The sequence below is a fragment of the Bactrocera tryoni genome, chromosome 3 (genome assembly GCF_016617805.1).
Source record: "Bactrocera tryoni isolate S06 chromosome 3, CSIRO_BtryS06_freeze2, whole genome shotgun sequence".
Lineage (NCBI taxonomy): Eukaryota > Metazoa > Arthropoda > Insecta > Diptera > Tephritidae > Bactrocera > Bactrocera tryoni.
Genome location: NC_052501.1, coordinates 44,006,020 through 44,032,058, shown reverse-complemented (window position 1 = coordinate 44,032,058; position 26,039 = coordinate 44,006,020). Strand labels below are relative to the sequence as shown.

The following is a 26,039-nucleotide window of genomic DNA, read 5'->3' as shown; positions in this document are numbered from 1 at the left end:
TATAAAATTTAATAATTTAATTTAATAAATTTAAAAACTACATTCAAAATAAATTTTTTTTAATTTCAATAAATTTTTTTTTTAATTTTTATTTAAATAAAGCTAAACATTTTAATAAAAAAAAATATTTTTGAAGTTTGAAAAATAAAGTGAATTCAGTTAAATTTAATAACAAAGAAATTAACTACATTTGAAAAAAAAGCATTTAAATTTATAAGAAAAAATTCAATAATGCAAATTTTAATAAAACTTTGTATAAGTAATAGTTTAACCTCTTTTAATACAATAAAAAATAATAAAAGAGTATTGCAATATGAAAAATCAACAAAAATTTAATACTAATAAATAATAAATTTAATACTATATAAATAATAAATAAGTTCAATATAAAAAATATAATAAGCTTAATTCAAGAAAAAAGTTTATCAAAACTCAATTATAATAAAATTTAATATTAAAAAATAAAACTTAATAAAAAAAAAATAAAATTCAATAAAATACAGTTAATTCAAAAAAAATTGTCTCACAGCTCAATTAAGATAAAATTTCATGAAATAAATTTACTTCAAGAAAAAATCATTTAATATAAACTGATTTTGCATAAAATACAAAATATTGCTGAAATTAGTTGTCTGAACATATTTGTTTAATTTTATCTTGTAAAGTGACCTAATTAGTAATTATTAACTAATTTACTAAAACTTTGGTATTTTTTTTAACTCGTCAACGCCAAATTGGTTGTGTTTTATCATTAGTTTATATAGAATTGTTACGCTGATCATGTGCCTTTTGTAACACGATTTAAGTTTTATTAATGATAGTTTGTGTGAATTTAATACATTTTTTATTTCACTTAAAGAAATATATCAGGTTACTATTATCTATTAAAAAAAAATAGTTATAAAAGTTATTAATTTTTTATTCTTACTATTGAATTTTTTAAATAAGTTTTAATGGTCTGAAATTAAAAAAAAAAATATATATATAAAAATATTTATTGAATGGTCGAAATTTAAAGGCAAATTTTATCTAAAATTTACTGATGCTGCGAATTGCGGCTTAAAACCAAATTATGATTTCATTGTGTTGCCTTGTATTTTTTGTTCACTTGGTTTTTTAATTTTATTTTCAAGTATCAAAAACCTCAATGCAATCTAAGTGAGTTTTTGGCAAAATTAAAATATTAGTTTGAAGTAAATATTAAAAAAAAGGTTTATAATAATAGTAAACTGATTGATTAGTTAGTGTTTTTGATTAATTTATTTGCAAATATTTTTGAATATCAGATTAAATATTAATTCTTAAACTATTAAAATATTAATTTAAATTTAAATTTTATTTTTATGTTAAAGTAAATATTTTAAACAGATCATGTGGAAAAATGTCTAATAAGCCTCATATAGAATGGCACTTCGAGTATACACGAATTTGTTTGAATTTGAGGTTATGTTGAAATTTGTTGATCTTCATTCATTATTTATTAAAAAAATATATTTCATAAAAAATTATTAAAGACAATCTTAAAAATTAATTATTCAATTATACAAATATTATTTTCAAATTGCCACTCAAATGATTTTAAAATAATCATACAGAAAATGTTCAATTATGTCAACCGTGTGTTTCGTGTGTACACGACGGACTTGTTACAATTTAAGCGATTCGGAAAAAAATAATTAATTCCTTATTAAAATTGAATTGAATTTCTTTGTTTCGGATATAAGGTTAAAATTAAAAAAAGGATAATAATTTGATTTTGATAGAAGGTTGAAATTAAATAAAAAATAATAATAACTTGATCGCAAAAAAAAATCCATACTAAAATTTTAATAATTTGTTGACAATTTCAAAGCATGAATTTGTACCAAGTGCAGTATAATCAAATATGTAAAACCAGAGAATTTAGAAGTACAAAAAGATGCAACGGTTGGTTGACAGCGAACTTTGTTCTAAGATCTGTAGTAATTTTTTCAGTTGAACTTTGAGGTTAGATAACTTTTTAAACATGCTGAGTTCACACTAAAGATAATAATTTTTTTTAATATAAGAGTTACATATATTGGCGCGAATCTTAAAAATAGCATATCTGAAATAATAATTTAAATTAAATAAAATGAGAGAAAATGGCAACTTTTATATGAAAACTCGGTTTATTATACAAAAAATACGAAAAATTAGCTGCTGCTAAGAGAAGAAAAAATAATTGCTTATATAAAATACATTTTTTCGATTATTTCATATTTTCCGATTAAAATATAACAATAATTTTAGTAATATTTGAAAGCTGTGTTTATTTTTTTGTGTTTACATTAAAAAGCTCCTTTCCTGGTAATAAAAAAATACAATTAAATTTGCTTATTATATATACTTTTTGATGAAAAGTTCGTAATTCGTGAAATATGGATTATTTTTTTAAAAAATCGCAAATTGTGAAATATAGATATTTTATAAAAAAAAATTTTTTTTAATCTTAAATCGTGGAATATGGATTATTTTATAAAAAAAACGTAAATCGTGAAATATCGTTTGATGACATTAAATATTTTGTTTGCTCAGAAAAAATACTCTTAGATATTGTGTTAAATTAATGATAGATAATAAAACCATAAAAAATGCTTAACAAGAAATTTGTTGAAATAATTGTGGAGGAAAAGTGAAATTTTTGTTTATATAATTTTAAATATTTACAATTTATTTATTTTTATTCAAGTTGTAATATTTGCGTATTACATCATATTTTTATAGTGAGAAAATTTTTTTTTTACAAATATTTTAAATATTTTTTTTTGCAATAATTCTGTTACTGATTAAGCAAGTAAATCAAATTGATTTTTAAGTTGCTCTCAATCTCTGGTATTATTTTTTTATAGCCATTATCATAATTTATTTTTGTGAAATCATTATTATGTAATTTTTTTATTGTTATATTAAATTTTTTTTTATAAAATCATTATCACATTAATTTTTTTTTAAATCATTATTTTATTATGTTTTTTTATAAATGACTTGTTATCTTTTATACATTTTTTTTTGTTTTTATAAAATCATTATCAAAATTAAATATACATTTTTTTAACCATTAATGTATTATTTTTTTTATAATTATTTTTTTTTATAAGTGACTTGTTACATTATATAAAAAATTGTTTTTTATAAATCAACAATCATATTAAAATTTGTTTTATGAAATCATGATATTATAGTTTTTTATAAAATCCTTATCCTATAATTTTTTTTTGAAATCATTATGATATTAAAATATTTTTTTTATAAATTCATTATTATTTCAAAATATTTTTTTTATGAAATCATTATCATATATATCTTTTTTAAAAATCACTATCATTATTATTTTTTTTTATAAAATCATTATTATAACACAATTTTTGTTTTTTTTAGTATGCACAACATTCTCCAGAAATTTAGTTATTTTTTCCTTTTGAATTAGTTATTTTTTTAATAAATTTCTATGCAATGGTTTACATATTTATTTGTATGTGTGCGGGTGCGTGTGTATGTAAGCATTTCTGTGATACGATATGAGCGTTTTGCATTTAGAATATTCGACGATTAATAAAAAAGAGAGACCTTTATGAAAAAAATAAAATATCTGCAAAAAATATTAAAATAACATTAATTAATAAAGTAATAAGCGACTAGCAGAAGAAATAAATAATGATTATGCGTACAATAATTAGAATGCAATATTTTAGTGTGTATAATTTAAAGTTGAAGTTCATGATTCCCCCAATTAGTTGCACATGTTGCATAATAACTATTAAACATTAATTGAATAATTATTAGTTAACAATGAAAATATACATATATATTTGTGTACATATGTATATAATTGCATATGATCAATCAAGTGTTCTTTACAAATATACAACAATTTTATTTAAATAATAACTATGATATTTAATAAAAGTTAGTGCTTACAAATAACAAATTGTGTTTACGCTATAAAATGTATATATATACATATATACATACATATATGTGTATGCATATATATTATTTTTATTTATTTGAAATGCGCAATATAACTACTAACACACACATGCTTATGTGGTAGCTGTACATCTTTATGTACACGTGTGCGTGTGTGTGTATATTATATATTTGTAGTTTAAACAATTAATTCTAGTAACTAGCAATGAGATCTAATTAATTTTTGTGACATATCCCCGCCGCCTTTTTAAAATCGATAAACAATAATTAATTTTATAAAAAATGAGTGTGTAAATACATACATATGTACATACATGCATATGTGTCTGATGTAGTAGTAGGGGGTTGTCGGTGTGTTGTAGTTTTATGGTTTTAATTCAAGCCCAGAATTTACAGTAATAAATGTGTATGTGTTGATCACTTACACATTTGCATATATTTGTATGTAGAAGTTAACTGAAAATGGAAAAAGAAAATTATTTTTACTAAACTAGAGTTTTGAATTGTGAATTAGTGGCGAAAAATGGCAATAAAATAATGATGTTTTATAACGGCGAGAGTTTAAAGTTTTTCGTTTCATAAAAACTTGCAATTCTTAAAAATAATTTTTTTTTTTTGAATTTTTTGTTCATTAAAGTTTTTGAAATATAATTAGTTAAATATTTTTTCCTAGAAGATTTAAGTTTATTGTTGAAATGCAAAATAATTAAAGATACTACAAAAACAAATGTTTTATATTAGAAAACCAAAATGAAGTATTGAATTTTGAAACTTTTATGTTGAATTCCAAAAAATTTCGAAACGGCATCATGAATATTTAAAGTTTGAAAAGTCGCTAGGGTTGGTTTTTTGTTGTGAGACAGACTTACAACCATATTTTTATTATTATTCTAATATTTTTATGAAAAAAGTGGATAATTGCAAAAAGAAAATAATAATTTCTGAGTAAAAAAATATTTTTGAACAAAAAAAATATATTTTTAGAGTAAATGCAATTTTTTTTCACTTAACATTAATATTAAGAAAAAAATATCACCAATATCGTAAAATTTTTTTCAATGTTTTTCGTTTTCAGAAACTTGAAGCCAATTTTTTTTATTATTCTATTATTTTTATGTAATAAAAATTATTCTTATAAAATTTAGTTTAGTTTTTTTTTTATTTACACTTTCCACTATTAGACCCTTTTCTATAAAAAATTAAAAAATCAAATAATTTAAAAAACAAGTTTAAAATCGATATTTTGAAGTTAAAAAATTAAAACTATTTTTTATTTTAATTGTTTGTTTTATTTTTACGAAAAAAATATTTTATTAAATTTTAGTTAATTTTTTTTTTTAATATTTTCGTTTGACAATTGTAACTATTTTACCTCAAGGAAATTGGAAATTTACAAATTTTACTAAAAAAGTGTTTGAACATTATTATATAGCTAAAAACTTTTTAAAAACGAAATTCAGTTTTTCATTTAATTTTTTACTGACCAAACTTTTATCACATAATTTTTTAATGAAATTATTTAATTTTTTTGTAATTTTATCAAAAATTGGTAATTTTTTAAATATTTTCGTTTGACAATTTTTAATAACTTTACATCAAAAAGATGGAAAATTTACTAAAAAAAATGTTGACCATTATTTTGTAGTTAGAATTTAAAAAAAAACAAAAATTGGTAATTTTTTTAAATATTTCGCTTGACAATTTTTAATTACTTTACTTCAAGAATTTGAAAAAAAAGTTTAATTTTTTTCTTAAACATTAATATGAAGTTAAAACATTTTTAAAGCACTCTTCTATATGAAAAGTGCAGAAAAACCTTTTGCACTCACTGTAAACGCGCTATGTAGTAGTGTGTTGCAGTTAAAAAGCAAATCTTTGTGGAAAGCAGATATGAAATTTAATTCTAAAACCAAAGTAGTGATTACAGTTTGTCTTAAATACATAAATATGTGTGATAAATTACATAATGAAGTAAACAATTAATGAGTAAAAGTGAAAAAATGAATTTAATGTCTAACTATAAGTAAGTATGCGGCAAGTAAAAAAGCAAAAACAATTATTAACAATAAAGGTAGAAGATTATGTTATGAAAAAATATAAAAAAAATTAAAATTATACTTGTACGATATTTTGGTAATAAATAAATGAGAGCATTCAACTAACAAATTGAAATGGCCATACTATATACTTATACAAATGTATGTAATTTAACAGTACACTGAAACATGCAAACATACACCCACACATGTAGTGTTAGCGCCTGGTGTCAAGGGAAGGATTAGTGATAATTGTTGCGACGCTTAAATTTAAAGAGAATGTAGAGAGTTAAATGCGTGTATTTTAAAGTTAAAACAGTAACACCTTCAACACTAGCAATTTATTTAACCGTTAAGTAACGTTTAATAGAAAACTTATTTTATATTTCACTTGGCAAGTTGGCGAAATATTAAAAAATGAGCGGAGAATACATATGTACATGTTCAAATGCAAGCAATAGCGGTAGTGTTTTGAAAATGTAATGAAAAAACAAATAAATAAGAAAATAAAATTGTTTGGAAAACTGTCAGTTTAATAAGATCAGCCAGCCATTGTAGTGAGTTAAATAGAAAACAACTAATGTTAACTATTATCAATAATGAGAATATTAAATAGCAGCTAACATACAAACATATATATATTTAAGCATATATATGTATGTATGTATAAACAAAAAACAATAAATGCAAACAAAGTGGATCACACAACACAACAACAAACATATAAGAAATATACTAAAAAACCATACTACATAGTACATAGACACACACACAAACAAACACAAACAAGAAAACAAATGAAAGAAATTTATTTTAGAAAACAAATTAATAAACAATATAAAGCGGGTGAGCGCAAAAAAATATAAAACACACAAAAAGAAAAGCAAACCTGTGGGCATAAGTGAAAGAAGATACTTATCTATGCAGTAATCAATAAAATCAAAATGATTGTTAAATAGAAAATAAATAACAGTTTTTTATTTAAATGTTTATGAAAAAAAATTAAGTTGAAAAATACAAGCAAAGCATTGGGAAAGGAATACACAATATACGAAATATTTATTAAAATACTAATATTTATTAAATGAGCAATAAAACACCATTAAACGTTATAGTTTCTTTAAAAAAGTATAAAGAAATACATAAATTTAAATATATTTTTCAACTAATTTGCGCTTAAATGCACAAATAAACATGCTCTGTTAACATTTCACAATTGGCGCCTAAAAGTATGCAACATTAAATAGAGAGCCGCATCAGCGCTGCCGACGTCTTAGAAATATGACACTTTTCCAACATCTGTAATTCCATCAGGCGACCAGGAATAGACAGCAAGTGGCTGGCGGGCCAAAAACTGCGTGCAGCTTCTTTCAGATGCGTGCATTCACAATGACAAATTTACAAAATAAACTATTTTGTACTTAAATCACGCACGTGATTAGGATGAGTGAACAATTTGAAAACGTAAAGGGTAAAATTTAGATTAGCATCCCCGGATTTCGGGGATAAAATGGGTGTCACTGGAAAGGTGGCGTTCTCCAGATCACGAAAATATATACATTTAGTTGCCGCTGACTTATAGTTTTTAAGATATTTGCATTTAAAGATGAAAAATTAGCAACTTTTACATTGATAATTTGTGTATTGTGAGTAACTTTTTCACTTATATTGTGCACTTTTCACTTACTAACACTTCACTATAACGTTTCTGCATATTAATTTTTTTAATATTTGTTGTAAATAAAGCTTTATTTTAATTATTTTATTTTAGTTACAATTCTCTGCATTTGCACAATAAGAAAAGGGTTGCCATGGTTATTTTTTTTGAAGCGCGGCGCGGAACCCTTTTCTTATTGTGCAAATGCAGAGAATTGTAACTAAAATAAAATAATTAAAATAAAGCTTTATTTACAACAAATATTAAAAAAATGAATATACCGAAACGTTATAGTGAAGTGTTAGTAAGTGAAAAGTGCACAATATAAGTGAAAAAGTTACTCACAATAAGCAAATTATCAATATAAAAGTTGCTAATTTTTCATTTTTAAATGCAAATATCTTAAAAACTATAAGTCAGCGGCAACTAAATGTATATATTTTCGTGATCTGGAGAACGCCACCTTTCCAGTGACACCCATTTTATCCCCGAAATCCGGGGATGCTAATCTAAATCCCAGCCAACGTAAACACGTGTTAATAATAAATTATAAACAAATAAAGCAGAAATAACAATAAATTAACAAAATATTAGTAGTTTTTCAATAATTCGAAACATTTTATTATTGTGAATGGTTATAGTTGAAAGAAGTTGCGGCACTGACATTTCATCACATGTGTTATTGTTTTGATTCAAATTTGCAGATACATATATAGAAGAAAACGAGGCGCATAATTTATTAAATAAATACTGAAAGAAAATCGAAAATCGCAGCCAAAAGCACTCAAATGGCTAACGATTCGTCCGATAGTGATTACAACGTTGAAGAGTTTGTAAAGCCGAAACGTGTGCGGCGCACAGTGAATGACGATACGGCTGATTTGCTGGGCAACTTTGACGATGTCAAGCGGCAGGAGATACTGGATGGCACCTATGTAGAAAAAGCTGCCGCAGCCGATTCCAGCGATAGTGAAGAAGACGATAGCGATGCAGAAAATACAGATGGGGAAGCAGCTACAGAAAATGGTGAAGCGAAAGATACCAGTGCACCGGAAGCAAATGGCGTTGTCAGTAGCGACGACGAGAACACCGATGAAGTGAAAACCAATTTGACAAAAGAACAGTTGGGTGCGCTGATGCGTGGAGCAGCGAAAGCCAATCGACATGTGCTCTATGTGACTAATTTAAATTTCGAAACGACAAAATCCGATTTGGAATCGCACTTTGGCAGCGCCGGCACGGTGAAAAGTGTGCGTATACCAAAGAAACGACGCGGTGGTTTTGCTTTTGTGGAAATGGCTGACCTGGAGGGCTATCAACGTGGTTTTCAACTACACAATTCTATGCTGCAAGGACGCACGATTAAAGTGCAATTCTCAGAGGCGGGCAAAAAGAAGTCTGCAAATAAGAAAAATATATTGAAACAGAAAAATAGAAAATTAGCTGAAATGCGTAACGAGCAGAAGACATTTACGAAGAGCGGTAAATTCTACGATAAGAATCTGAAAAAGGAGAAAGCAAAAGATTTGCTTGCACGTAAACGTTGGCGGAAGCCAGTGGGTGCTAGAGGACCGAAACCTTAATTTTATCGTTTGCAATTGTAGTTAGAATTATTAATAAAACTTCTATTTTACTGAAACAACACGACTGACTAATTTTCCAACTTAGTCTACTTTAAAAATGTAACAATGTTATTTAAGCCAGCGCACAATGTAGAAGTTCTTCTTCCCCACACGCAGCAGTGAAAGTCCATTTTTCAGCACATGAATGCCATGCGAAATAATTTCAGCGATATTCTGCACACGCTTTTGGTTAATGTAAAAGCCGCCAGCGGCTATAATGCGCATCGCATCACCTGTAACAAATGAAATGTGTGTGTGGCATAAATGTTTGTGAATTTTGTTGTATTTCTGCTTACTTTCACTGTTGAAACACTTTGCCTTCATTGCCAATTGCAGCATAGACATGCCCGGTTCGGCTAGTAAGTCCACCACTTTTGCACCGGCGAATGTCTGTTTCACCTCCTCGTAATTGAGTTCTCCCAACGCATCCACACTACCTTTATATAAAGCGTCTGTTATGCGCTCAGCCTGCTTAAGGCCCTTTTCTGCAAATAAATAAATTGAATATACAAGTAATGCATAGTATAGCACGAAGAATTTACCTCCATGCACGAGCAGTGTCACATCTTCGGCTAGGAGAGTTTGTGCTTTACGCTTTTCTGGCTCCCTGTTATGTTCACGCATCAACAGTTCAACTTCTGGCAGCGGTATGAATGTAAAAAGTTTTAAAAGCTTTTCAACCTCGGAATCAGGCATGCGCACAAAGAATTGGTACAGCGCAAATGCAGAGGTTTTCTCTTCATCGAGCCAAACTGCGTTTCCTGCCGATTTGCCAAATTTGTCACCTTCTTCGTTGGTTACCAAAGGTAATGTCATGCCAAAAACCGGTTTTTTAACCACACGACTTATTAACTCATGACCGGTCATCAAATTACCCATCTGATCAGAGCCGCCCATTTGGAAACGACAATCATAGGCACGACATAAATGCAACCAATCGTATGCTTGGAAAATTTGATAAGTGAACTCTGTAAAACTCATGCCAGACTCGGATTCCAGGCGCGTTTGTACAGATGATCGTGATAGCATGGAGCCCATACGGAAATGGCGACCCATGTTAGCTATGAAATCGATGAGATTGATATTCGCATACCAGTCGGCATTGTTCACAACACTTTAAAAAATAATGATGCATTATTAAATTTAATCTTTTTACTAAGTAATAAAAACTACTTACCGTAATTCAGGCAGTTTATGTTTGTATTTTTTGTCGTCCCACAAACAGTCTTGATGATTTTTGAATATACGCTCCAATTGACTTCTAATGCCTTTTAAATTCGTTTCGATTTCGGTTTCACCCATTTGATTGCGTTCTGTTTTGCGTCCACTTGGATCGCCAATCAAGCCGGTAGCGCCGCCAACCTAAATTACCAAGATATATAAGTAATATTTTCCTTCACTTAAACGGTATGTAATTTAATGCCTCACACCAGTGCAATGGGATTATGACCGGCACGTTGGCAATGCAGCAAGCCCATTATCACCAGCAAATTGCCTACATGCAAGCTATTGACTGTTGGATCAAAGCCGGCGTAAATTGTTTGTGGTCCACTTGTGAAGAGTGCTTTCATGTGTTCACTTTTTAAAACGTAAAAATATATGGTAATTTAAATAAATCCATTTAATTTAAACAAAAGTATTTACTTTGCGGTATCGGGAAAAATGTCTTGAAAGAAACCACGTCCTTTAAGCGCTAGCAGATTTTTGTAAGCAATATTACGCTTGGTGTACACATGTTGTAGTTGTGCTAGTAATAATGTTTGTCGGCGTATCATTTTATACTTATTTATTATTTAAATTTCGTTATAAATACTGATTTTCTTATATAAAACGGTTTTTATTCTGGAATTTATGCGCTTCTGCGCCGAAATGTTGAGTAATAAGGTTAATTTGAAGACAGCTGATTTTATTTTGGGAACAGTTGAACGAGTTGATTTGACAGAACAGATGTGTTATAATACGAGAATTGTGATTTGTTTGATTTTCGGTGTTGTGAGTGTTTCTCTTTTTGAGTTTCGAGATGAAATTTGTAATTCTGAAATTTGTTATTGTAACTGTTAATTAGTCAACTTGCTAAGACTTAATGCAATCTAAGTTATGTGCTGTTACAATAGTAAAGGACCGTAAAAAAATTTACTTAGGGGGATGACTAATGCCAGGCTAAGTGAAGTGGCATGTGAGATTTACATATATGGGATTGAAGTTTATCCAGACTGAGAGGATTAATTTATGACAATAACCTGGAATATGGTTTTGATAAGTTAAAGGGCTGTTTTCTCAATGTCTGGTTAGCAACCATCTGTCAGTTAAGTTGTGGTTAACTTTTCCGAAAAGAGGTTTAGTTAAGTTAACCAGAACTTAACTTACAAATGGTTGCTAACCAAACAATGAGAAATGGGCCTTAAGTGGTTTTATGGTCATATCTGCTGTTGTACAAGTATTGTAATGGTAATCCATCTTTAGTATATATTAAGTTTAAATAAGGTTATTGACATTAAGGGGTCAAAGGGTAATTTGGCTTGTTTTTTGACATTTTTTTTCATAGAAATTCTAATTCTACAATAGAACTTTTTTCACATATCATGAGGTATATCGTGGAGTGTATAAACAATTTTTTAATGACATCTGTCGGAGAAATGGTTGGGTGAATGAGGTGCGTTTTTTCACTGGCGGACACGATTTCTCAATGTCAAATCAAAAATGTTGATAAATAAAAAAGTAATTATCGTTTTTTTTGTTTTTAATTTTTCCCCATGTTTTTTTACATAAATTTTGTCATAACACTGTCAATAAATTATAAAAAGTATAGCGACGAATTCAGCCGTTTTGTGAACAGTTAAAAAAAAATTAAGCAAATCGGTTGAGGAGTTCGACCGGAATCATGTCCGCCAGTTTAAAAAAGTGTGTTTTGAAAAAAACGCGTTTAAAGTTTGAGGTGAACTCTCCGAGCGCTCCGAACGTCGAGCGGAGTTATTATTTTTGAGGCTTTTTCGAAACCTTCCAATTAATTCTAAGGGTATAAGGGAACAGAAAATGCAAAAAAAAACAAACAATTTGAAAACAGATTACCGTAGAAGGTAACAAGTTGAACCGATTTTTTACATTATGGAGAATATACCAGTTTGTCAAAAACTAAATTTTTGAGTAGTTCTTCGAATATTACCTGAATTCATCTACGTAACGACAGGGCATGAAATCAGGTTGACCATAAAGAGAGTTAGAAGTTAGAAGCATGATTATACGAGTATAAGGTTAGTTAATACTGGGATAAAGTCACTCCAGTCTAACGTGTTTAGCATAGGTTTCACAAGGTGAGATGGTGATCACGTCTATTCCAGCGCCAAATGTCCGAATTGTACAGTCTTGATCACATCTTTATATATGTATGTACCCGATCTACCAGGTTTTTTCTATGAACCAACTATTTATGGAGGTTTAAGCTTCTAAATCCTTCTTCCTTACTGGCGTAGACATAGCTTTCACGGTTATAGCCCAGTTTACAACAATGAGCCAGTCATTCTTCCATTCCGTTGTTTGGCGCCAATTGGAGATTTCAAGTCCAGGTCTTTCGCCACCTGGACCATAAATCATCCGCAGACAATTTCTCTCGAAAACTCTTAATGCTGACTTCGAAGTTATGACTGTCAACAGTGACGTGTGAGCCAAGTCGCGAATGCTATGGCTGTTTGTTTAATGACAGGAGATATTTAATCTTGCCCTCGTTCACTACCAGACTCATCTGCTTCGCTTCCTTGTCCAGTCTGGAGAAAGCAGAACTAACGGCGCAGGTGTTGAGGCCAATGATATCAATATCATCGACGTACGCCAGAAGCTGTACACTCTTATAGAATATTGTACCCTCTCTATTCAGCTCTGCAGCTCGTATTATTTTCTCCAGCAGTAGATTCAAGAAGTATTTTCCAAGATTTGGTGCAGAGCTAAAGCTTCACTGACAAGTTCCAATCAGTTTGTTAACGGTGGGCTTCAATCTTTCACACAATTCGCTCGACAGAACCTTATATGCCATGTTGAGGAGGCTTATCCGACTGTAGTTGACGCAGATTGTGGGGTCTCCCTTTTTGTGGATTGGGCAGAACACACTTAAATTCTAATCGTCGGGCATGCTTTGGTCAGACCATATTCTACAAAGAGGCAGATGCATGCTCCTTATCAGTCGCTCTATCGTCATCGATAAATCCAACTTATCCTAATTAAAACTAACTTATCTTGTGCCACTTTTTCAAAATACTTTTTCACATATTTCGGCTTAATCCTCGGAATAGGTTAAGTAAAGAGTTATGTATGATTACAATCTAATTGCTCTTCAGTTCTTTAAAAATAACCTTACTCAAATCTGATTCTAAACTGATCATTTGAAGATTTTCTCAAACAAAAACGTTTACTAGCTGTGGAGATCTGTACCTGTTAAAGAAAGTGACAATACGCTTTCATAATTTAGCAACAAGGAAGGCTTTGATGTAACGTGTCTGTGAATACGACATTTAATATTAGATTTATATTTGACGCCGACTGTGCCGGACGGAAAGTCCGATAGTTATTAATATAATATTATAATTGTTAGTTATATATGTAAATTATAATAAATCGTGATATCGCAGAATATTACATTGGCGACGAGGATAATTGGGAAGTATTTTACATAAAATCAGAAAGGCCGTATAGGATTTTGAATTCAAACGGGAGTAGCGACGTTAAGCGCACACACACACGCACAGATTCATACAGGTACTTTGGTTGAATATGCGTGTAGGGAAATGTAAGAAGAAAATTTTATTCAGCGTTACCTGAATAACGGAATTCATTCCAAATGGAATCAGATTGGAATAAATTGGAAATTTTAAGGTGAAAATAAAAATGTTTGAAATGAATTGAGAAATTGAAAAATTTGAAATTTGCAAATGGAGTGAGATATTCCAAAGGAAAAATTTAAATTTGATAATGATTGGAGAAATTTAAAAAATTGGAAAATAATTAAAAAAAAAACGAAAAAGAAAAATAAGTAAAGAGTCTATTCCAAATGGAATGAGACAAATGCAAATGAATTGAGATATTAAAAAAATAGAAAATTTGAAGATGATTCGAGAAATCTAGAAAAAACGAAAATAAAAATAAGTAAAGAGTCTATTCCAAATGGAATGAGACAAATGTAAGAGCGAAATGAATGATTGAGAATATGTGCATATTTGTATATTTCAAATGAAATAGAAAGGAGCGAAATGGTATTGTATTAAGAAACTATATTCCAAATTTAATAATGTTTCAAACAAGGGTAAAATGATTCATTTGTTTTCTTTATGTGTAACAAGAAGGTCATGAGGAAAAATTTAGCTGATGAGTTTTTTTCTCAATGAATGAAAGATAAGAAAACACAGTTTTCAAATGTAATCGAAATTAACTTATTTGATTTTTGTTGTTTTTTATAAAATAATATGTTGTTTTATGGTAATCGTTTCAGCGAGAAATAAATATGACGGAACTGAAACCATTTCTATGTCAGGGAATGGACAAGGCGTTATGGCGTACGGAGTGGGAGGCGTGGTTGCGTTCGTTTTATATATATATTGACGCAGAGGAGATAACCTCTATATATAAGAAAAGAAAAAAACTTCTACATTTGGGAGGATCCCAGCTCCAGGCAGTGGTATATAGCATTCCTGGTGCTTTAGTACCATATGATGAGCAAGCGAGAAACGATGTGTTTACACCTTTGATATCAAAACTCAATGAGTATTTTTCGCCACAACGGAATTCCGCTTTTGAGAGGCACTTGTTTCGTTCTATAACACCACTGGAAGGAGAATGTTTTACGGAGTTTTTGATGAGATTACGCCGCCAGATAGCAAAATGTTCGTTTGGTGAGACCAAAGAACAGATTGAAGAAATATGTTTAAAAGATAAAATCATCGATGTCTGGGCACCGTTAGGTTTAAAAAAACGGTTACTTGAAAACGAACTAACTTTGGATGAGGTCATCAAAACATGTAGTATTGATGAACAAGTCAACAAACAAACACAGTCTATGACATCCCAAGGTAATCCAAGCGGCATCAACAAAATTGTACAGCAAAGCATAGAAAGCGAGTGTGGAAGATGTGGTAAAAGGGGACATCGCGAAAATAGTATGGAGTGTCCTGCTAGAAATATGAAATGCAGGAAATGCGATAGAATTGGACATTTTTATCGGAAATGCCGCACACGGTGACGGAAGCCCAACTTCAAAATAGATGAACCGGATAGGAAACGCTGGAGACGAAGAGATACGATGGTACAGTCTATAAGTAGCGAAATTGAAAATGTATTCGACGGTTCGAAGGGAACTGGGTTATTCAGAGTGGAGAATGAGTCGTCACAAGAGGGGGAGATCTCGTGTAAAATAGGAGGTTACATAATTACTATGATCATCGATTCGGGCTCTAAATTGAACCTGATCAGCCATTCAGATTGGCAACGATTATGCGAGGAAAAGGCTGTTATGTTTAACTCACGTACTGAATCAGCGAATCATTTTCGGGCATATGCTTCAGATCGTCTACTCAAGGTTTTACAAGTTTTCGAGGCTCCAATTTCGGTACAAAACGATCCGGAACTGATTACTACATTTTATGTAATCGAAAATGGTAAACAATCGCTATTAGGACGGGACACGGCTATCGAACTCAACGTTTTAAGAGTAGGTTTGGACGTGCGTAGAGTTGAGGAAGCGGAACCGTTTGCCAAATGGCGTGATGTTTCTGTCAAGCTGTCTATTGACGAATCTGTGGTTACTGTGCAACAACCCATGAGACGTGTGCCGACGGCGTTGGAGGGCAAGATAATTGAGAAACTGGAAGAGGCTTTAAAGTTGGACATTATCGAACCAGTAACTGGCCCAAGTGCCTGGATATCGCCGGTGGTGATTGCCTTTAAAGATGATGGCGATATTCGGGTATGTATAGATATGCGCCGGGCAAATAAAGCAATACAGAGAGAAATTAAGGGGAGCCAAGTATTTCTCTCGACTTGATTTAAAAAATGCTTACCATCAGTTGGAGTTGGCTGAGTCCAGCAGAGAAATTATTACATTTATTACGCACCGGGGTTTGTTTCGTTATAAACGTTTAATGTTTGGAGTGAATTCGGCTCCAGAGATATTTCAGAAACTAATGGAGGAACTAATATCTCCTTGTCAAAATGCATTGAACTATATTGATGACGTAATCATTTTTGAAACCGACCTTGAAGAACATGATAAGGCACTGGAAATGGTTGAAAGAATTTTTAAAACTAATAATGTCTTGCTGAATGAAAAGAAATGCATAATAAGAACTCAAAGGCTGAAATTTTTGGGACACATCCTGTCTAATGAGGGGATTGAAGTTGATCCCGAAAAAGTAAAAGTGATCACAGCATTCAGAGCGCCGAAAAATAAAGAAGAAGTACGTAGTTTTCTTGGTTTAGCCACATATGTGGGTAAGTTTGTAATTGACTTGGCAGACAGCACCGAACCTCTAAGGAAACTAATGAGGAGCAAGGAAAAATTTGTTTGGGGCAAAGAGCAGGACGACGCATTTCAGGGAATAAAGGCGAAAATTGCTGCGGTATCGAAACTCTCATATTTTAATCCACAGGACAAAACGTGTTTAATTGCAGATGCTAGTCCGGTGGCCCTGGGTGCCGTATTAGTGCAATTTGATAAGGCAAATATTTCGCGGATCATTTCATTTGCCAGTAAGAGTCTCTCACCGGTGGAAAAGAGATATTCACAAACCGAAAAAGAAAGTTTGGCCTTGGTGTGGGCTGTGGAAAAATTTTATTATTATTTGGCAGGGCTTAACTTTGATCTAATAACCGATCACAAGCCACTAGAAACCATATTTAAGCCAACCTCACGACCCCCAGCGAGGATCGAAAGATGGTTGCTAAGGTTACAGTCATATCGTTTCCGAGTGATATATAAACCAGGGAAAGAAAATATTGCGGATTCGCTATCAAGGCTTTCCCAAGAAAACAACGCTGATCCATATGATTGGGCCGGAGAGCAGCATATTTTTCGAGTAGTGTCCACTTTGATACCGAAGTCGCTCTCCATATCACAGATTACCGAGATGTCTATATTAGACGAAGAGATACAAGATGTAGTGACGTGTCTATGTCAGGACTCGTGGAAAGCAAATATGTCAAGCCCATATTATCCTTTTCGTTTGGAGCTGTCTATAGTTGGTGATATCCTATTACGGGGAACTAAATTAGTTATCCCACGAAAGTTGCGAGAAATAATTCTGGGCCTCGCACATGAGGGACATCCAGGAATAAGTGCAATGAAACGGAGGTTACGCTCCAAAGTTTGGTGGCCTTGTGTGGACAAAGATGCTGAAAAATACGTAAAGACTTGTCAAGATTGCCTTATAGTGTCAATGCCACCAAAACCAGCTCCGATGGAGCGGCACCCTTTCCCGAATGGTCCCTGGAAATGCTTAGCAACCGATATTTTGGGTCCTTTACCTAATGGGGATAATATATTGGTACTAATTGATTACTACTCCAGATATATGGAGTTCAAAGTGATTAAGTCGATAACATCTAAAACCATTATTGATGAAATGGAAGAGATATTTTCAAGATTGGGATTTCTAGAGACACTAACGTCTGACAATGGAAGGCAATTCGTAAGCGTTGAGTTTAAAAGTTTTTGCAGTACCAACGGCATTCGGTTAATGACTACGCCCCCATACTGGCCTCAGGCTAACGGCGAAGTAGAAAATATGAACAGGTCCCTTGTGAAACGTTTAAAGATAGCTCATGCAAATAACGACAATTACAAGAAAGAAATTCAGAAGTTCGTTTTGATGTATAATGTTACTCCGCATGGTACCACGGGCGCTCCACCGACAGAACTAATGTTTAACAGAGTAATAAGAGACAAAATTCCCTGCATTCAGGACCTTGTGGGGGAAATGGCAGACTCAGAAGAGAGAGATAAGGATATGCGGGAAAAAGATAAAGGGAAACAGTTGACTGACAAGGCCAGGAGTGCGGGAGATGTTGACATCCAAGTTGGAGATACAGTACTCCTAAAGAATGTAATATTTCCGCATAAGTTGACACCCACATTTGATACTACCACGTATAAGGTAGTAAAGCGAGAAGGAAATGTTGCGCAGATTTCCGCTGGTGGTAAAACATACACCAGGAATGTTGGTCATTTGAAAAAGATTGTAACCACAAACCCATTGAGTCCTGCAGCGCCAGTTTTCCTCGACGCCGAGTCTTCCCGAACAACCTCAACATCTGAGGATCAGCAGAAGCTAAGCGAGAACCTCAAACTACGTCTGGAGAAAAAGGAAGGAATGTGGAGATCTGTACCTGTTAAAGAAAGTGACAATACGCTTTCATAATTTAGCAACAAGGAAGGCTTTGATGTAACGTGTCTGTGAATACGACATTTAATATTAGATTTATATTTGACGCCGACTGTGCCGGACGGAAAGTCCGATAGTTATTAATATAATATTATAATTGTTAGTTATATATGTAAATTATAATAAATCGTGATATCGCAGAATATTACACTAGCCTTTTGAAGGAAAAACCCTTAGATCTAAAATAGTTTCCATATTTATCTCAAGTTTTCGATTCGGAAAACTGAGTGAATCAAGTTCACTTCACTGATTATTAAATAAACAATAGACGAAAAAGATATGAGTAAATGTTAAAATAGAGAAACGTCAAATAGCTGTCCCATAACATTTCCAAACTTTTGATTTTAAATGTCTATAATAATATCTCACTTAATTGGTAATATAACTTGGAGATGTCATAAACCTCAATCGATTCGAAAAGAAATAAGTTTTAGAGCAAAAAAGGCATTGAAAACGGAAGCTTTGCAGACAATACCCGCTGAAGAATATCCCGATATAAACTCGGTTATTGTTAATAAAATGTCGAAGATTTCAAGAAATCTCTATAAGGGTCAATCCATAGCGGTTTTCACAAGCGGTGGCGATGCCTGTGGAATGAATGGCGCAGTGCGCGCATGCGTACGAATGGCCGTCTATTTGGGCTGTCAGGTATAGACGAAACTCAATGAAACTGAATTAGGGAATGTAGTCCTCACTTTTTCTACATTATCATTCATTAAGGCTTTCATGATACGTGAGGGCTATCAAGGTATGGTGCAGGGTGGCGATCAATTCGTTAAAGCAACATGGGCGTCGGTATCGTCAATTATACATGTGGGTGGCACGATAATCGGTTCGGCACGCTGTAAAGAATTTATGGAGCGTGAAGGACGCAAGAAAGCCGCTTATAATTTGGTGCAAAGAGGTACATACAGATATATCAGTAGAATATTGAAATCGTAGAGCATTTGTACACTTCTTCGCAGAAATAAACCGTTTGATTGTAATCGGCGGTGATGGTTCACTAACCGGCGCGAATATATTTCGCTTAGAATGGACTGGTTTACTAGACGACTTGGTTGCTTCGGGTAAAATAACACCACAACAGAGAGAAAAATGTAAAGATTTGCATATTGTGGGCGTGGTAAGTGGTGTAATGTATTGTGCAAACGGTATAACCACTAACTAATGCATACTTTTCAGGTTGGATCCATCGATAATGATTTCTGTGGCACGGATCTTACTATTGGCACAGACTCTGCACTGCATCGCATTACAGAGGCTATCGATTCAATTGCGAGCACAGCCTACTCGCATCGGCGGATTTTTATAATGGAAGTAATGGGACGTCACTGCGGGTTAGTGTATTCTCGGTATATTTTACATTCTAACGGAAAGCTCAAAAGCATTAAATTGTTAAATTTAGAAGAAAATATAGTACAGCAGGGTCCCATATGTATAATCAGTTTAAAAATTAGAGAAAGCTTTATGCTAAAGAGGAACCACTGTCATCTAAAAATGATCGATGTAATCCATTCCGAATCATTGTATTTTGAGCGCCTGTCTATCCGTGCAATCGATACCTTGAGGAAAAATTGAGGTATCGCAATGAAACTTGGTGTATGAGTGATATAAGACCATTGCCGCGACTTCAAAGAACAAATGTTAATTAATTAAGCAAACAAGCAAACTTTTTTAAAAGTGAGCGTGGAAACTTATTATGGATTTCGAGGCAGACGTTGTTATTGGAGTTAATACCGGTTCCAAAATAGACGAAATTATCTTCGACTTCGAAATTATTGTACTAAAGCTGAACCAATTAACCCTGTTGAGGTCAAATTTTTCCCGCACAGCCTCATACAGTGTGTAAAGAGGTGAAATAAGATAATAACCACGCCCATTCCCTTGTTCGAAAATACCAAAAGTGTGATAGCTCTCTAAATAAATACATCGGAGTAAAGATTTTATCATTATTGATAATTTTTAAACTATATAGCATTTCTATTGATCAATATGTGTGCTATATTAATGGAACTCTCACCAAAATTAGTCCATCCTTACTTTTTATATGTATGTAATTAAATTAAATGCCAACGAGTTTTTCTTTTCAGTTATTTAGCAATGGTCTCTGGCATAATATCGGAAGCAGATTATGTGTTTTGTCCCGAGGCACCGCCGCCATTGGATTGGCATGAACGTTTATGTTCCAAGCTTCAGAAGGTATGTAAAGGTTATTTTATATAAGGGTTTTATGTTTTAAAATAATTTCGGGAAAGTGGCCGCGGCTGGCTTGAATAAATTCGATCACTTTATGCATCCCCTCGATTTGACATGACTCCACAAAGTAGTCCATCGGTGTTAAATCGCACGATCTTTGCGTCCATTCCGCAGGCTACCTAAGCGAAATATTTCAGTTATCAAAAGTTTCCTGCAATTAGTTGATTGTTTCGTTAGCGGTATGGCATATAGCGACGTCTTGTTGGAACCAAAGGTCGTCCACATCAACATCCTCTAATTCAGGCATGAAACAGTCCCTATTTATGGCATTTTAGCGTTCCCTGTTAACTGTAACATTATGACCGGCTTCATTTTTGAATAAAGCCCACCAACAGCGACTTTTTGAGGATGTAACGGCGTCTCAACAAAGGCTGGTGAATTATCATCACTGCGACAATTTTGTTTTTAATGTACCAATTAAATTAAAAGTAAGCTTCATCGCTGAACAAACTTGTGGAAAACGGTGGGTATCTAGATCCAACCAAGATCTTTCCGCGAAATCTTCCATAAAGTGGATGGGTACATCTCCACTCGTAGCGCACGTTGACGAATGGACTCAATGGGTCTTCTTCGATACTCTAAGTCACAACAGCAGCGTCTTCGGAGCGCATTGTACGTCGTCTCTATGGATGCGTATTATCCGCTAGAGTAAACGTGGTGAGGAACCGATCCATGGTTGCTCGAATTACCGACACTGCAGAGTGATTACGTCGATCCAAAGGCTAACTCCGTAAAAATTATTTCCTCATTTAAAAACCTTACGTCTAAAAAAAACGGTAAAGAGTTTTAAAAATCTACATTATATTTACTCCTAAACTCACTCCAAGAGTGGTACTGAGAATACTGTACCGTGTTCTAAATTAAGTGGTAATGCTAGTAAGGGATATATAGATTACTATAATACTTCACCATGTGTATCAGTTGAAGCATCCTCCATCAAACATGGCTTGAAATTTTAAATTACCGAAATCGGGGTTGTAGTAGCTGTAGAAAACATTGCAAGAGTAATTAGGAGGAATGCTGCCGAGTTGACAGTCATTAGCCCAATAAAAATCTGGGTCCGTTCCGATTATGTAGACCTGACTGTTGTGGAAACGACGGTTCATACAACATATAATGTTTGCTCGTCATCTCGAAGTCCAAAATATTCTTAAATTTATCTTATAACTCTACTCTCAAACGCTAACGCTTCATCAAAATTGTATTTCATATGTATGTATGTACATATAATGTTCCCGGGGATATTTTGGTACATTATTAGACATTTTACACTTTTATTTTCTTTTACAATAAAACTTCGTTGTGTATAACTTTAACCAGGAGCGGGAATGTGGTCAACGTCTCAATATCATTATCGTTGCCGAGGGTGCGAATGATCTAAATGGCGAACCGATTACAGCGCAGATGGTGAAGCAAGTGATTTTTGACAGATTGGGTTGGGATAGTCGAATCACGGTACTGGGTCATGTGCAGCGAGGTGGCGCAACGAGCGCCTACGATCGTATTTTAGCTTGCCGCATGGGCGCCGAAGCAACCGTCGCGGTATTGGAATCCACCGCAACCACAACGCCGGTTGTTATTGTTTTGGTTAACAATCGAATTGAGCGGATTCCTCTCATGGGAGCGGTGGAGCGAACACAAGCAGTGAATAAAGCTCTGCAAGATAAGGATTGGGCGAAAGCGATAGCTTTACGTGGCGTAGCGTTTCAAGCGAATCTGCAAGCTTTGAAACTATTGTCGCAAACCAAAACGCCAAAGAAGGTTGAAGGCCATGGCACCAACGTACGTATTGTGTCCTATATACAATTCGGTATTATGTAATTTATGCTTTCTTTCATTTTATTGGAATAGGACGCTTTCAATGTTGCCGTCATGCACGTCGGTTCGCCAGCTTGTGGCATCAATGCTGCCACACGAAGTTTGGTACGTACCATTATTTATAACGGTGACTCGGTGTATGGCATTAGGAACGGTGTGCTGGGACTTGCAGCTGGTGAATTGAAACCATTGACTTGGTAGCTATGCGACCACGAAGCACTCACGTGACTTTTTAACTATAATTAAAGGAGCTTTTTGGTTTCAGGAGCGATGTCATCGGGTGGTGTGGTCAAGGTGGCGCTTTTCTTGGCATGAATCGTATCACTCCGGAGGATAGATTTCCAGAAATCGCACACCAATTGCGCGAATTTAAGATACATGCATTAGTGGTGATCGGTGGTTTCGAAGCTTATCGCACCGTCTTAGCTTTGACTTTGGAGCGACCAAAATTCATGGAATTCTGTATTCCAATGGCTGTAATACCATCGACAATTTCCAACAATATACCCGGTACCGAGTACAGCATCGGCGCTGATACTAGCTTGAATGAGATCACGAAAATCTGCGACTTGATACGCGATTCGGCGCGGGGCTACAAGAAACGCGTCTTCATTATCGAGACAATGGGCGGGCATTGCGGTTACTTACCTACCATGGCAGCTATGGCCGGTGGCGCTGATTCGGCATATATCTATGAGGAAAAATTCAGTGTCCATGATATACAACGCGACTGTTATAATATGATAGCGAAAATGAATGGCGGCATTGATCGTGGACTAGTGTTGCGTAGTGAAGGTGCGAATAAAAATTATACCTCAAACTTCCTCGAACGTCTTTATGAAGAGGAGTCCAACGGTCTGTTTACTTGTCGCACCAATATCTTAGGTCGGTGTAAGCACATGCAATTTTATTATGAACAACTAATGAAGACCAGTTTTGTTTTCTCTTCGCGCATTAATTAGGTCATGTGCAACAGGGTGGCAGACCTACACCATTCGATCGTTGCTTGGCTACGGAGATGGGCATCGCTTGTGCTCAATTTGTACGTGAACAAATAAAAAAAGCAGTGCAGCCAGATGGTACGGTTTTGGCTACAACTAAGCACTCTTCATGCATGCTAGGCCTGATGGGTCCGGAGTATAAACTAACGCCCATGGAGGATCTATCCCATCAAACGGAGTTTCAGTAAGTAAATAACATAACTAGTTTGGCATATTTAGTGTCATCCAATTTAAGGTTCTCTACTTTTTGAAAAAAAAAAAACTTTAAATGTTATGGGGAATGTTTATTATCATTCGAAACAACATTCTTTGGGATTTATCTTTCGAAGTTTAACTCTTTCAAAAGTTGGCCGCGGCTTTGTCTCATATTGTCCATCCGTTGGGTTCAATTTTCGAAGACTCGTTCGAGCATTTCGACTGGTAACTGACGAAAAAGTCATGATGTGATATCACACGATCGTGGTGGCCAATTGACCGGCCCAAATGAAATTGTCTGCTCACCGAAGTGTTCTCTTAATAAATCCATTGATTGATGCGATGTGTGAGAAGTGTCGCCTTGTTGAAACCGTCCCAAATGCGGCAATTTTTTTGTTTACATACCCAGTGGCGTAGCTACAACTTCGGGCGCCCGTGGCCAAGGATGTTCTGCCGCCCCCCTTTATCTACCTACCTACAAGTTTCATGAGGTGGTTCGAACAAAAGTGAATTTTTACAAAATATCTTCGATATTAAGTATATGAAATTTATAAATTAGAAGCCACGCAAATTCTGAAGTTCCAAAATTCTCACAATACGGTTTTAGAGGAAATTGACAGTAAATTTACAAGACATCTTATTAAAAGCCATAGAAAAAACCCATTTTCGCCCTATATCTTGTACACGTTTGACACAATTTGCATCAATTTTTGCCCGAATTGAAGTTTTAAAAAACAGTGAAGATCGTTTTGCCGCCCCCAAGACGTTGCGCCCGGGGCGACGGCCCCTTCTTTATTTTGTAAGCTTTTAATTTAAGATCTCGACAGATTTCGTATTCGAGTTATTGCGAACGTTGTCGAATTGACTCTCCACGGTCTTCGTGTACACTCTCAGCGTGTGTGGTCTATTCAGTCGAATATTATCCAATAATGAATGATGATGAATTTTCGTGAATGATTTATAAACGTTGTTTAGGCGTAAGTATTTCCATTGCAAATAATACCTCTACTTGAATCAGCCGTTATATGCGGACGATTGCTCACATTTTCTAAAAATCTTATAAATAATCAATTATCAACAAATTGAAAATTTAAAATAGCCATTCATGTTCTTATTTTTTACTAGCCTTCGCATACCGAAGATACAGTGGTGGCTACAACTACGCCCATTATTAAGAATTCTGTCGATACACGATTCGGCCTACGCCGACAGTAAGTATTGTTAAATTCTGTATTATTTCAATATAAAATCGAATCCAAATAAATGAGCAACAGATTTTTCAGCTGTAACATCTTCACTTCAACAACCTGTGGATATCAATTGTACTGTTAATTAAGCCTCGTGTTCATGGATATTTCCACTACTACATGGTATATAAATAATTTACTGTACTTTGAAAATGCAACTGTTATTATTTGTTATTGAATATTGAATTCAGAATAAAATCTGTTTATTTACTTCATCACAGTTTACATGCACATTTGGAACAAATAAACACTGATTTTTCGAATTTACCACTAAGTTGTTTATAAAGGAAAGGTTTTTTAGATAGTATGTAATTTTCAATAATGTCACCTTGTATCAGAACTATTGTCAAAATAAGGATTTGCTTATGTTTTTGATATGCACGAATAAATTTTACCGGAGATCACCATTTTTATACAATTTTTGCAGTTTTGGTACCGTATGTAAACCGTATGCCCGGCGAATATTCTATGAGGGCGAATATGAACCCTGTGCCCATAGAGTATACCAAACAACAACTTAATGAGCTTTATCTCTGAACAAAACTTTTCGGAAAATGGGGGTCGGTGGCCATCCATTCAATGAACGTGCGCTATGCTTGATGGTCGTTTGGCTTCAATTCTTGCACAAGTTGGCTTTTATAAGCCCGCAAACCAATATTCTTTCACAAAGTTTTCCATAAAGCTCCAATTGTTGGGTGAGATGACAGATGGACTCGCTCGGATCTTCTTCGATACTCTGTTTTACAGCAGCAATAGTCTTCGGTAATTACTGGATGACATCTTTGAGAATGCATAATATCTACTAGGGTAAACGTGGTGCTAAACCGATCCACGGTT

General features: G+C 33.5%; 4 protein-coding genes across 4 annotated transcripts; 3 read left to right on the top strand and 1 right to left on the bottom strand.

The window, feature by feature from the left end:
• Positions 1-8,334: 8,334 nt before the first annotated feature.
• LOC120771998 (uncharacterized RNA-binding protein C365.04c) lies at positions 8,335-9,288 on the top strand. The gene has a single exon (XM_040100355.1). The coding sequence runs from the start codon at positions 8,433-8,435 to the stop codon at positions 9,225-9,227; it is 795 nt and encodes a 264-aa protein (XP_039956289.1). The 5' UTR covers positions 8,335-8,432; the 3' UTR covers positions 9,228-9,288.
• Positions 9,249-11,138, bottom strand: LOC120771997 (tyrosine--tRNA ligase, mitochondrial). The gene is made up of 6 exons (XM_040100354.1): positions 10,911-11,138; positions 10,697-10,844; positions 10,444-10,628; positions 9,809-10,380; positions 9,563-9,751; positions 9,249-9,499 (listed from the first exon to the last, which is right to left on the bottom strand). The coding sequence occupies exons 1-6, from the start codon at positions 11,039-11,041 to the stop codon at positions 9,336-9,338; spliced, it is 1,389 nt and encodes a 462-aa protein (XP_039956288.1). The 5' UTR covers positions 11,042-11,138; the 3' UTR covers positions 9,249-9,335.
• A 4,411-nt stretch (positions 11,139-15,549) lies between these two features.
• On the top strand, positions 15,550-18,661 carry LOC120770609 (uncharacterized protein K02A2.6-like). The gene is made up of 2 exons (XM_040098211.1): positions 15,550-16,212; positions 16,313-18,661. The coding sequence occupies exons 1-2, from the start codon at positions 15,550-15,552 to the stop codon at positions 18,659-18,661; spliced, it is 3,012 nt and encodes a 1,003-aa protein (XP_039954145.1).
• Positions 18,662-19,033: 372 nt separating this feature from the next.
• LOC120771944 (ATP-dependent 6-phosphofructokinase-like) lies at positions 19,034-25,291 on the top strand. Its single transcript, XM_040100251.1, has 11 exons — positions 19,034-19,333; positions 19,406-19,589; positions 19,651-19,808; positions 19,868-20,022; positions 20,776-20,884; positions 22,262-22,723; positions 22,793-22,956; positions 23,025-23,644; positions 23,722-23,944; positions 25,081-25,166; positions 25,230-25,291. Exons 1-11 carry the CDS (start codon positions 19,034-19,036, stop codon positions 25,289-25,291), a joined length of 2,523 nt encoding a protein of 840 aa, XP_039956185.1.
• Positions 25,292-26,039: the final 748 nt, after the last annotated feature.

What these genes read in the sequence shown, in the direction of transcription:
- LOC120770609 (XM_040098211.1), top strand. Translation starts at nt 15,550, where the DNA reads ATGGTACAGTCTATAAGTAGCGAAATTGAAAATGTATTCGACGGTTCG. An exon ending in AAGATGATGGCGATATTCGG is followed by an intron (nt 16,213 to 16,312) that starts GTATGTATAGAT and finishes GCTTACCATCAG; the next exon opens with TTGGAGTTGGCTGAGTCCAG.
- LOC120771998 (XM_040100355.1), top strand. Translation starts at nt 8,433, where the DNA reads ATGGCTAACGATTCGTCCGATAGTGATTACAACGTTGAAGAGTTTGTA.
- LOC120771997 (XM_040100354.1), bottom strand. Translation starts at nt 11,041, where the DNA reads ATGATACGCCGACAAACATTATTACTAGCACAACTACAACATGTGTAC. An exon ending in CATAAACTGCCTGAATTACG is followed by an intron (nt 10,381 to 10,443) that starts GTAAGTAGTTTT and finishes TATTTTTTAAAG; the next exon opens with TGTTGTGAACAATGCCGACT. An exon ending in GACACTGCTCGTGCATGGAG is followed by an intron (nt 9,752 to 9,808) that starts GTAAATTCTTCG and finishes ATTTATTTGCAG; the next exon opens with AAAAGGGCCTTAAGCAGGCT.
- LOC120771944 (XM_040100251.1), top strand. Translation starts at nt 19,034, where the DNA reads ATGTCTATAATAATATCTCACTTAATTGGTAATATAACTTGGAGATGT. An exon ending in TATGTTCCAAGCTTCAGAAG is followed by an intron (nt 20,885 to 22,261) that starts GTATGTAAAGGT and finishes AACTTTAACCAG; the next exon opens with GAGCGGGAATGTGGTCAACG. An exon ending in CGATTCGGCCTACGCCGACA is followed by an intron (nt 25,167 to 25,229) that starts GTAAGTATTGTT and finishes AATGAGCAACAG; the next exon opens with ATTTTTCAGCTGTAACATCT.